Source organism: Pteropus medius, unplaced genomic scaffold, assembly GCF_902729225.1.
Source record: "Pteropus medius unplaced genomic scaffold, Ma_sr-lr_union100, whole genome shotgun sequence".
Lineage (NCBI taxonomy): Eukaryota > Metazoa > Chordata > Mammalia > Chiroptera > Pteropodidae > Pteropus > Pteropus medius.
The window spans coordinates 2,901,069-2,913,434 of record NW_024356249.1 but is presented as its reverse complement, the minus strand read 5'-3'; the positions used below and the strand labels follow the sequence as shown (position 1 = coordinate 2,913,434).

The 12,366-nt window shown below is 38.4% G+C and overlaps 1 protein-coding gene across 4 annotated transcripts in view; it reads left to right on the top strand.

The window, feature by feature from the left end:
• Positions 1 to 5,388: 5,388 nt before the first annotated feature.
• UBN2 (ubinuclein 2) overlaps positions 5,389 to 12,366 on the top strand; it is a 69,394-nt gene continuing 62,416 nt past the window's right edge. Inside the window, exons 1-2 of one of the 4 annotated variants that reach the window (XM_039861076.1) lie at positions 5,389 to 6,036; positions 10,208 to 10,297. In XM_039861076.1, coding sequence (XP_039717010.1) covers positions 5,557 to 6,036; positions 10,208 to 10,297 — 570 coding nt within the window. In that variant the 5' untranslated portion in view covers positions 5,389 to 5,556. Of the gene's footprint in view, positions 6,037 to 10,204; positions 10,298 to 12,366 lie in introns of all 4 variants that reach the window. The other 3 variants (XM_039861074.1, XM_039861075.1, XM_039861072.1) reach the window with 3 other exon arrangements.

Sequence of the window (12,366 nt, the reverse complement as noted above, 5' to 3'; positions counted from 1 at the left end):
CTGCTCAAGGGAACTGTGCAACATGAATTCCTTAAAATTGGAAAACAGAAAATTATTACAGAGTATATAGAATGTCCATTAATAAGTTCACTGTATAAGCAAATTGTGGTATGTTCATAAATGGAATACTACACAGCAAGGAAAAATAAACTACTGATAATACGCAGTAACATGATTGAATTGTGAAACCATTATATTGATTGAAAGAAACCAGCCTGAGAGAGAAAAGCACCTGGCAAAAATTAAAACTGGATTTTGTGGTAGCAATGGGGTAGAGGGCAGGAAGTGATACGGGAACTCGCAGGCACTGGTACAGCCATTCTGGAGAGCAGTCCTTTAATGTATACGGTTCTCACCTGAGTATATGTCCAAAGACATTTTCACACAGATCCAAAGGGCACACGAATAAGAATGTTCATAAGTTGTGCTGTGGTGGTAAAGGAGGAGCAGGAGGCAGTTTGAGTAACCATGACTAAGTGAATAGGCAAAATGTGCTGTTGCAGATTACTACTAAAAGTTATAAACCAAATGTATTATACACAGCAACATGGGTGGGTCTTAAAAACATGGCGTTCAGTGAAAAAAGAAACAGAATGAGATACGTAACAATAAATTTACAAATTAAAAATATATGCATATAAAATAATACTTTCACAAGCTCACATACAAACAAAAAGTTAGAGAATTTCTGTTGTTGGAGATATGGAATGATAATTGAGAGAAAATTTCAGAGAGAGGGGTGGGTAAAGGGGAGAGATAGAGAAAGAGAGAGAGAGAGAGAGAAAGAGAGAGAAAGAGAGAGAGAGAGAGAGAAATTGAGGGGCAGAGAGAGAGAGAAAAGGGAGGAGATTAAGAAGTGCCTTTTATAACCCAATGATGATAATGTGCCACAAACTGGAATATAATTAATTCAACCTTCTTTGCCTGAAATTAAAAAAAAAAAAGTTCATCAAAGCCACCAATAATCTCCATTTGCCAAATGCAGGAATCATCTCCCTGTCTTTATCTTACTAGACTTGGTAGCATTCAACATTAGTGGACTACTCCCAATTCCTTGAAATGCTTTTCTTCAAAAATCAAGTTATTTCTTAGGTTAAAAATTTTCAGTGGCTCCGGTTTCATTTATAATAAAACCCAAGCTCCTTTTGTTGTTCTGTGAACTGGTCTGTAGTTCCTGCTTGGATTTGTGTCCTATATCTCTTCCCATCTTGCTGGCTGTGCTCCAGCCATTCTGACCAATCCTCCCAGCTCACTTCTTCTGCATTTGCTTTTCTTTCTCTGTGATGCTCTTCCTTAAGGTCTTCCCAAGACATCCTGGTCTTAATTTAAAATTTTCTTCCTCAGAAGACTAACATAAGAAGTCATGAACTATGGTCCATTCTACCTATTTATGTTGATTCTCTTTGTCTCTGCTATTGCCAGTTAAGCTTTTCCTATTGTTTAATTTCAGAGGGTGACCGTCTTACCTTATTGTTAAATTCATTTGGGGGAAGATGGGACACAGGGATTTGGGGACAATCCCGCTGTTCGACTTCTAGGATATAACACTAACAGAGAAGGCACTAATAAGTGGGGTTGATCTGCCACTTTTCTATAAGTACACTCCTCCATAGGTGCAAGATTACTACTCCCTAAATTGAATGTTAGTCTTCGAGATTTGAGTTTGCAAAATTATCAAAATTGCCGTGCTGAAGATGTTTTAGATAGTAATTATTCACGAAAAAGGTATGAGTAGCTTGATCTCACAGGATATCTTCTGTATTACCGTACACACACACACACACACACACACACACACACACACACACACACAAACAAAAAAGCAGTGCCGGATCTTCTAGCATTGGTTAGATAACACTAATATCTTAGATATCTTAATCTAATGTCTAAAAAATAGTATCTTTAAAGACTTTGTTTTGAAGGAATTGACTTTGACCTCTTCCCAGCCACCTCAAAGGTCCTTACTACTAAACAAAAGTGATTTTCCAAATTTGCACAGAAATGCATAGGTAGACATGCTCTGCCTCTAAAAAGTCCCTAGCTACCAAATTAATTTATCACTTAATAAAATCTCCAACTGCTAAGGTGGCTATCCATTTCAAATTGGTGATCGTAACCAGTTTTGAGGTTCACAAGAAGTGTTTTTTAAAAAATGAAACAGACCACAACAGAATTTAATATCGGAGTATACCACGCTAACCCTTATCCAGGACTAGAGTCAGGGAGGGAGGGGTGAAGCATGCACTGGTATCTCAGTGGAATTCCTGGACAGATAATACTGAACAGCCTAATTTTATTATCACAATTGCCTGTGATTTATGAAATGAAGAACAGGGGAATTTTATTTACTGATAGAAAACCCAGAATTTTCAATTCAGTCCCAATGAAAAACAGTATGTTTTGGGGAAAGGATTTCACCAAGTATGGGGTGTGTGTGTGTGTGTGTGTGTGTGTGTGTGTGTGTGTGTGTGTGTGTGTGTGAAATATATTAATCGAATTAGTGTAAAATGCTCAAAGAAGTTGCTTTATTAATTGAATAAAAAATAAAGTGAAAAACACAGATGCATGTTCAAGTTTAGCTGTTAGATTTGGAATTATAGTGAAAATATTGAGAAAAATGTTCATATGAATCAGAAAATATTGAATTTACATCTCATTCTAAAAAGAAAAAGATATTGCATTTCCTGCAAATGAAAGCTTAATACCTTAGAGATTAAAAGGACATTTGAAAATATGGCATGATCAACTTGTCGATAAGCCTCTTGAATACGTTCTTAAAGGAAAAGGCATAAAGTTATTGGCACAATTTCTCAGTTGCTCCACAAATCTTAACAAGAAAGACAACTTTAGTTGCCCATCGATGTGGCAAAAGAGAAATGGATCGTACTAAGTGCTGAAAATCTCTTTCATCCAGTGTTTATAGATATGGTACATATGTTTTTGATGAAAAGGCAGCTGATAAATTGAAAGCTATAATCCTTGGCAATAGCACAATATCAAATCTATTACCACAGAACAGTTAGAAGAATCAATGATTACTGTGCAGTTGCAGTCTAAATTGATGAGATTACTAACATTGCAAGTTTTACAACACTTTTATGTGATATGTGTAGCAAGACAATTTTAGAGAGGAGTTATTGACTGTGAAAAAAATTATATTCAGAACTAGGAAAAAGCACTTAGGTTAATAAAAATTAAACAATACAGTTTATACTGGAATTGCAAGTGATAAAAGTACAAATACAATCAAGAAGCATAGTATAAATACAAAAATTTTTTAGAAACCAATAAAAACAGAAGATAATTTGAAACATTAAATTAAAACAACAAATTGTATATAAGGTACACAATAATTAAACTTGTTCTATGAAGAGAGTGAATTATTTTGGCTTAGTACGTCATTTACACAGAAAAATGATTGCCAGACATGAAATTTATCACATGTTGCATTAGGATTAAAGAACTTATTAAGAGAAAGTTGATTCACATTATTAGTGCTAACAGCTGCCTATGTATGTGAACCAGGATTTTCAATTTTGACCTGTTTAAAAAAAAAAGGATAAGATCAGGCTCAGTAGTAGACCAGATGAGCATGTACCATTGTCTTCATGCATTCTAGACTGGAATAAACCTATGAGCAGGCAAGGCATTCAATAAAATCTTTCCTAATTTGCTTTTTTGTACTGTTTACATTAAGATTTATTTCTGTGTATTATAAAATGTTTATATTACCTTTGTTGTTCTTACTGTATTCTACACAATAAGTATTGTGAAACTTGTATTTCAGATATGTGTTTATATACATATGTGTATACTGGGTTACGATGTGAAATCTATTTCTAACTGTGGGTCGTGGTTCAAAAAGTTGTAAAAACACTCAATGCGTTAGACGTTAGAATACAAAAATTGGAAGAGTAACACACCTGCAGAACGCTGTGGTGCGCACAGGCTACCGGTGCTCTGAGTTAATCTGTGCAGGATCCTGAATGTGAGTTAAGCATAGAATTTACTTTGCAGGTAAGTTGCAGCTAAGACAGTGATGATATAATGTAAAACAGTGTTTTACAAGAATTTATATTGCCCCATTGCAAGACTGGGAGGAAAAGAGACTGAAGACACGAAGGTGACTAAAGTGCTACAAAAGACAAACCAGAAATGAGAACTTAATGCAGAATTATAAGAGGAGCAATGGGAAAGAAGATTCCAGAGGTAACACAGAGTGCACTTCGGAGCTGGGAGGGACCTCTGGAACCATGGATTCCATCACCACCTTCATACAAATAGGGGAAGTAACAGAAGAGAAAAAACTGAACCTACTCATAATTTGTCTGACGCACACTGACTCAATCAAAGAGTCGTCAATAGTTGATTGCATTGTTACCGGGTCAGTGGAATTAACAGGATTCCCTTCAGGATGTGGAGGGCGTGCCCTCAAATACTTTCTACTGAATGGATTAAACTCGACAGTGATTGCATCCATTTAATCTGAATTCCAAATAGTTTATCAAAGTGTGCCTACAAGGCGTGCCCGATCCAGGTTTCTCCCCTACCCCGAAATGGGTCATTGAGCATTCTTTCAGAGTACGTATCCTAAAGTACCATCAAACCTTCTTGAGAAGTTTTCTATTAATTTCAACAGTTTAGGCTTTATAAACAAGCTCGGAACAATTCACTGGCTAGTTCAATTTCCCAACTGCAAAACGTTATTGAGCAATTTATGATCGTGCCATAAAAGCCCCACCGCGGCCAGGCGAGAAAACCAGGAGTCGTTCTAGAAAACCGGTGTAGGAAAGGGAGGCCTGTGGGAGTCAGTGTCGCGCTCTGCGGAAGGAAGATGCCTCCGGGCGAGTCCGGCTGGAGTTAGCCATTTCCTTTCTTTCCTCGATACAACGGGAGCGCTGGGCCGGCAGGTACATCGGCTGGTCCTCGCGTCCCTCTACCCTTTCTCCGAATCCGCCTTGACAACCCCAGCTCTCTAGAGCCGAGAGCGGGAGGCATGTGCCAGGAGGGACCGGCGCCATGACGAGGTCGGTCCCAGGCACATCCCGCCGCTCGCCCACCGCATGCCCCAAGCGCGCCTCGGGTTTCCGGGTGCGAATAGGAAGCTTCTCGGGAACCCCCAGACCCCTCCCCGGTAGGAAGGACGCAGACGGCGTCCCCGTTTCCAAGGAAACCGGCCCTGCCGTGACGTCACTTCCGCTGACCTGTCTGGCCTCCCAGACTGTTGGGAGGAAAAGAGGAAAACTGAGCCACAGCCACGACGGTGGACGCGAGCGTCTCCTGTCTGCGCATGCGCCCGCTCGGCGGCCAGCTTCTATTTATGTGGGGGATCCAACATGGCGGCTGCGGCGACCCTGGCGATGGCGGTGGAACCCATCAGAACATAGTGGCGGGGAGGGGGGCACAGTCCGCACTCACGGTGGCGTCGGGAGAGACGGCTGAGGGTGGTGGAGGGAAGAAAAGCGACGGAGAGCAAAAGGAAGGGCGGGCAGGCAGACAACTCGGCGTAGAACCGAGCGCCGGCTCGAGCGAGGGCAGAGGGCCAGAACAGTGGGGATGGCGGAGCCGCGCAGAGTAGCGTTTATTAGCCTGTCACCGGTGAGGCGGCGCGAGGCCGAGTACCCGGGGGCCGAACGCGAGCCCGAGTACCCTCGCGAGCCCCCCCGGCTGGAGCCGCAGCCGCACCGGGAGCCGGCCCGGGCGGAGCAGCCGGCCCCGCGGGAGGCTGCCCCCCGGCCGGACGCGCAGCCCCCGCCGCGGGAGAAGCCGCTCGCTCAGCGCGAGGTCAGCCGCGCCGAGCCTCCAATGTCGCTACAGCGCGAGCCCCCGCGGCCGGAGCCGCCGCCGCCGCCGCCGCTCCCGCTCCCGCAGCTGCACTTGCAGCCGCCCCCGCCGCGGGAGTCGGCTTCCCGGGCCGAGCCGCAGCAGAGGCCACCGAGGGAGACGGTGCGCCTGGAGCTGGTGCTCAAGGATCCCACCGAGGAGAGCTGCGTGGAGTTCAGTTACCCGGAGCTGCTGCTGTTCGGAGAACAACGGGTACAGAAGGTTCCTCCCTCATCCCCCAGACCCCCCGGAGCCTCAGGACCCGTGCGACTGCCCCTGTGGTTTGCACCTTCCGACGCCCACCCTGCGCGGGGTCGCCCCGAATGGTGGGCTGGAGGCGGGCAGGGGCTGAGAGCAGTTAGTTGGACTGGACGGGTGGTTGGTGCTGCTTTCCTCTGCTCACCAGGGTTGGCCGAGGCCCCTCGTGAACCCTCTCCCAAAGCGGCTCCGAGCAGGTTTTCCTCTGCATCCTTCGAAAGCTCAGATTCTCCTCCTTTCTGCTCCCCACACAAAATCATGGGGCCCTGGCAAGTTGTGTGGTTGTGTTTTCCCTGTGGAGCTCCAGCTGTCCTTTCCAGTAGAAAAGAAGAGAAAACCTTGGGGGACACGCCCCCCAATCTGAAGCAGGGAAATTGTGTAACCCCTCCAGTATTATCCTCATCTTCATCTCTTATTTGTTATGTTTGGCGCTGTGGCTACAGAGATGCGCTTGTGAGCGTGGGACATATTTCTTAATTGAAGGGGATTTAAAAGTAATCTAAACATTTTCAGACTAAGAATTCCACTGTAGGAATGAAGGAGAAGTGTTAGTTATCTGGTTACGTATTTTTCTCTCGCGCGTTGTTATTGGTAATCGTTTTTAGCTTTGTTTTCTCCGGAGTTTGTTCCTATCACAGTTAAAAGGGAAGGTGACTTCTGTTTTATTTGGCGTGTACTATCATATTCTGATTTCAGTGCATATCATTGATTTATAATTCCGGGTTAGGGAATATTGCACTTAGTCATTATAATTTTTGGAGAATGATGAAAAAAACCTTAACTTTGAATTTTTAAAAACTTTATTGAAAATATATGAGCATGCCTTTGATGGAACTGGTGAACAATGGACATAGGTTTGTTGGGTTGGTGAGCTTCAGAAGTAAACTAAAAGGGAAATGATACAGTAACAGTAATAAGAGAACCATTTCCTCCATTGTTTAGAGGTTATGTGCTTTATTAGGTTTTGCTTTAGCACAAATCTAATGGACTCCAGAAATCACTTGTTTTGTTTTTTATCCTCAGTTATCTTTGTAGTCGAAATGATGCCTTAGTTTTAAATATCATGTTAAATAATGTCACTAGATTTTATTTTATGACCAACTAAGCCTTTGATCATTATTTACAAATATTGTATGTCAAATCATTACTGAATTTTCCAACCAAAATGAATTAAGGATACATATCATTTTGGTTACTTTACATAACATTTTGCCCTTTAGACCCACTTTAATGCCCCTATTATTTATAAACATAATGTCATTTTTTTCCCCAAAAGAATTTTGAAAATACTGGATTGGAGCATTTTTCAAATAAATTGTATTTTATCTTCTAATCTAAGTAGGTTTGCAGTTTTACTCTAATCTATTTCATAAATTGCAAGTGAAAAGCATATTTGGGTAAAAATACATAACAATAGCTAATGTTTACTGAGTTCTTAGGATGTGCTAGACACAGTTCTAAGTATGGTGCATAGTTTATAGAGATTAGTGCAGCTGAGCTCCATGAAGTAGGAACCAGTATCCCTACCTTACAAATGAGAAGGCTAACGCAGAGTGGTTATATATAATTTTTTTAATACTTATGTGCACCAATTCTTAGTAAAACAAAATTTCTTACAATTCACGCATAGCTTAAATTTATAGGATCCTGCCAAAATGAACTAGAATTAAAGTCATAGAATACAAAAACCTCTATTATGACCCTCTTTATGCTGTAATATTCACTTATTGATAAATTAATAATAGATATGTATCTTTTAATTATAAAAAAGTTAATTTCAACATGTTACCTTGTTGTATTAATAACATGAGAACTAGTTTCATGTAATAGGAGAAAGATAAATAATTCATTTTAATTCTTCTTTTTACCAATTAAAGGTTTATTGGTCCAACTTTTTCATTGTCTATTTAGCCGTATATCAATTGACATATTCCACCGAACGAAAAAAATCCATTTTTTGTACAAGTGCATCTTTGCAGCAAAGATTTGCCAGATTTTCTTATAATACCTCTCAATGAACATATTCATTACATAAGTATAGAAGACACCTTTCTAGATAAAGTTGTCATAGATCCATGAAAGCAAATCCTAGGAAGAGAGACAGACCATCAAGAAACAAAATGTGGCCATTAGAATTGATCCGGAAAGTGGCAAGGCATTGTAATCATCTTTATCTTGAAAGATTAATTTGTTCACCATTGCTGGCTAAAGGAAGTAGTACAGTTTAGAAATACATTTCAGCAGTAATTGATAAACAAGAAACTTTTTATTTAACTCAGTAAATCAGAAAATCAGTTAAAGAGAACATCCTTTTGTGAACATGATTAACTGAACATTTACTATAAAAGAGAAAATAAATGATAATGTTAATACGATTATGTTGTTACAGAATTCTGTGGTATTCTATTGCTTGTCATAATGCATATTTTGGATAATATGAAAGATCTGAAAATGATGTTAATGAATAAACATCAAAAAACAATTATTGCATCAATTTTGTGTGGTGTCAATTGGGAATTTTGATATTTACTTATTTTCAGATCTTTTTTTCCACCTAAAAAGCATATAGCTTACTTAGAGCCTTGATTGTGGGTAGGGGGTTATTTCTTAACTGTGAAAGAAAAGTGAGTCAGTTTTTGTAAATTTATTTTTATAGACTGCCAAGTAAATAAGAGATTTACTTTTGATACCTATATAAAGCCTGCATAAAATGTTTTAGAATGGCCTGTCAGGTGATTCTTATTTAAAAATATATATCCTGTAGTAAGACCTAGTATTTGGACATCACAGTAACATGAAGGAACAGTTTACAATGGCAAGACATGGTGGTTGCTCACAGTCCTTTAGTCTCAAGTTAAAGCTCTACTCTGAATGTGCCTGGTATCTCTTATTTCATTATCAGTCTGTTCCTGCTAGTTTATTTCCTCTCATCATGTTTATATTTTCTATTTGTAAATCTTGTAGGAATAAAGGATTCTGTAAATTTATTACTTATTATGATAACCTTTAAAATTTATTCTAAAATTATTTCCTTTAAGCTTTAAGAAGAACCTTTTTATTCTAATGCCCTAGGTATGATGAATTGTTTTGTGTTCATTATGTCTGTATTATTTTTCTGCCATATTTTTTGGGCTGATATCTCAGCCTTTGTATCCAGGATGAAGTAAGTGTCTCCATTCCAAAGTGTGCAGATCGTTGTCCCTTCTGCATTTTTTTTCTTGCCCTTCAGGGTCAACGAAATCTGTATCCAGTATTTCAGCTGTAATATACTTTCCTTTTTAATTACTTGAAGGTGCTACTTCAGTAAAAATATCTAGCCTTTAAAAAAATTAACTTTCCAGTCAATTGTTTCTCTTTATTTGGACATTTTTGTATATCGAAAAACGACATATATAAAATGAGTCTACTAAAATAGTAAACTTGGATAAAGGATATGATTTAGCTTTTTGTTTATTTTGGTAAATAGATGGTAAATACGGGATGCTAGCTGTGTGTGTGTTTTTAAAAAACACGTATAATTAACAAACTCTTGCTCCTCCCTGCCAGAGTTAAGCCATATAATGTAATCTATTTGCGACGATTTCACTGCTCTAGTTTGTTTACAAGTAGAATGTATTCTCTGAATGGATATCTATTAACAGAATGTAGATTCTGTGGAGGTTGATGCTGGGCCTCAGCAGAGATATGTAGCCACTACAGATACTCTATTGATAACTCAGGGCAGATGATTAAATGCTGATGAAATTAATAACCTTTTAGAAACATTTCCTGACCAAAGCAGTTAATCTTTGTTGAGAAGATCTCAAATTAGAGTTACAAGTGGGATTTTATTTTTACCTAATTTTCTTGGGAGTTTATTGGCCATATTTTGGGTGAGGTCACCAGATATATGACCATTTTACAGGTGGGAGCAATTTGAATTATTGAGTTCTTAACTGCTAAAAAACTATAGAATGTATAAGAATCCATTAAAACTGTAGATTTTTTTTACTGCATTTCTTTATTGTTTCTAACTTATTTGTTAATATTTGGAAGAATTGATTCATTAAATTTAAGGATACATTCAACTCTGGTTGAAGTAGTACTAATACTTCTATTTCTTTTCCCATTCACTTTGAATCAGAAGAAGCCCGTTCACACAGAAGACCTGTTTAATGATGAGCATCAAGAGAGGCAAGAAGTAGAAATGTTGGCTAAGAAGTTTGAAATGAAATATGTGAGTATAATAAAGTGTTCACTTTATCCTTTTGGCCTAATTTCTTTCTATGACTGGTTGGGAAGGCTTAAAATATCCATTGCCCACCTTATCTTAGTCTCACAAATTGAATCCAAATAAATGGTTAGACAGTCGAATAAAGATTCTGATAGGTTTGTGATAGCTATAATAGTAGCCATCATTATTTTACTCCTTCTAGAATCAGGCAGTTTGCTTAACATATATTATCTCCAATTCTAACAAAACTATAAGGTAAGCAATATTGACCACATTTTAGAGATGAAGAAACTGAGGCTCTGAGCTCAAGGTTAAATAACTGATCTAAGGTCACACAGGTCCAAGAATCAGGCTGCATCTCCAGGTCTGTCTAGCTCTACTCCTTTGCCCTTTCCACTGCCATTGAGAACGCTACTTTGATGCCCTTGGTATAGCAGTTCTCCAGCCTTACTTCTAGGCCCGTGGGATCAGAATCAATCAGAAGCAAAACGGAATTTCTTTGAAAGTGCCTTATTTACCTGAAAAACTCATGTACTTTTAATATTCTGTGTCATAATAGTAGATTGATGATTGTTTTAATATAAAACAGATTATGAAGTTGTTTAAAATTTTCTCAAATTTTCTAGTTGAATTGGCTTTGTGAGAAGACCCACTTCCCATCCCACATTTTTCTTATGTCTTTGACTACTTTTTTTGGCACTTTGCTAAAACCCATCAGAAGCAAGACCTTAACCCTCCGGTTCCCCTATGAACATTGAAAAGTATCTCTCAGAAATAGGATGCAGCTCCCACTAGTCCCATCATTCATGTTATCCTCAAAATTTAACTAGGATCTTGGTTGACACTTGTTGGCTCTTTGTAGTAAAGAAACCATTTAGGGGTAGAGGGGTAGAGGGGTAGAGGAAATGTATGAGAATAGTGTGGTGTGTGGGTCAAGTTCTAGGCCATACTTTGCCGCCTACTAATTGTGTTTTTTGGTGAGATTATTTAACTTCCTTGGGCCGTAGTTTTCCTTTTTCTTTTTTCTTTTTTTAATTAAGTTTATCGAGGTAACATTGGTTAATTGTATGATTTTCATTATCATTTGACATCTGTATATTTTATTGTGTATTTACCACCCAAAGAGTTTTCTTATCTCTGTAAATTGAGGAGTTCAGTTTTATTGAAACCCCTTCTGGCTCTGTATTCTGTGACTGTATAATAATAACTTTAGGGATGGACTGGCAGGTGTTTTGATGGAATGAATAGTGCAAGTTGTTACTTACACTGTTTAATTACAGGACAGTGTTCTCAGATTATAAATCCTGAAGTACTGTCTATACTTATATAAGTTAATACATTGGTTAAATTTAATGTTTTAACCAAGCAATTCAATTACAAGTTTTAAATTCAAAAATTAAACTTGTCTAGTTACCTAATCTCACTTCCTAGAGGCAAGTAATGTTCTTGGAGGTCCTTCCAGAGATATTCTATGTATATCTTTATGTACATATATGTAATTCCTTCTCTGCACCCCACATCCCTTTTTACACATATTACAAAGTACATAGTTCCACTCTTTAATTTTTTTTTTTTTTCATTGTATCTTAGAGACTTTTTCATATCAGGACAAAGAGATCTTTTTTGTCTTTTTTAAGGCTGCGTGGTATTCCATTGTATGGACACATCACATTTTATTTAACTAGTCCCCAAAGGATTTAGGTTGTTTCCAAAATTTGCTCTTGTAAATAATACTACAGTAAATTACTTAGTAGCGTGACATTAAATCTTATTGAGAAGTCCTTGAATAGTACTCGACATAGAAAAACCAGTGTTCTGAAGTTGATTGATTTGTGAAATTCATTTCCAAATAACTGGTATGTATCCACAGCTGTCATTGTGCAGGGATAACGTTTTAATTTTGTTATAATCCAAATTAATGGGCTGTATTTCTTCTCCAGATTTTTACTTTGGCTACTCATACTCATTTCCATTCTAAGTAGAGATTTAAAATGTCCTACTTCATGAAGGCTTTATGTACATAAACCTAAAAGCATGTCCTAAGGATTATGAGTATTAAATATATATATTAT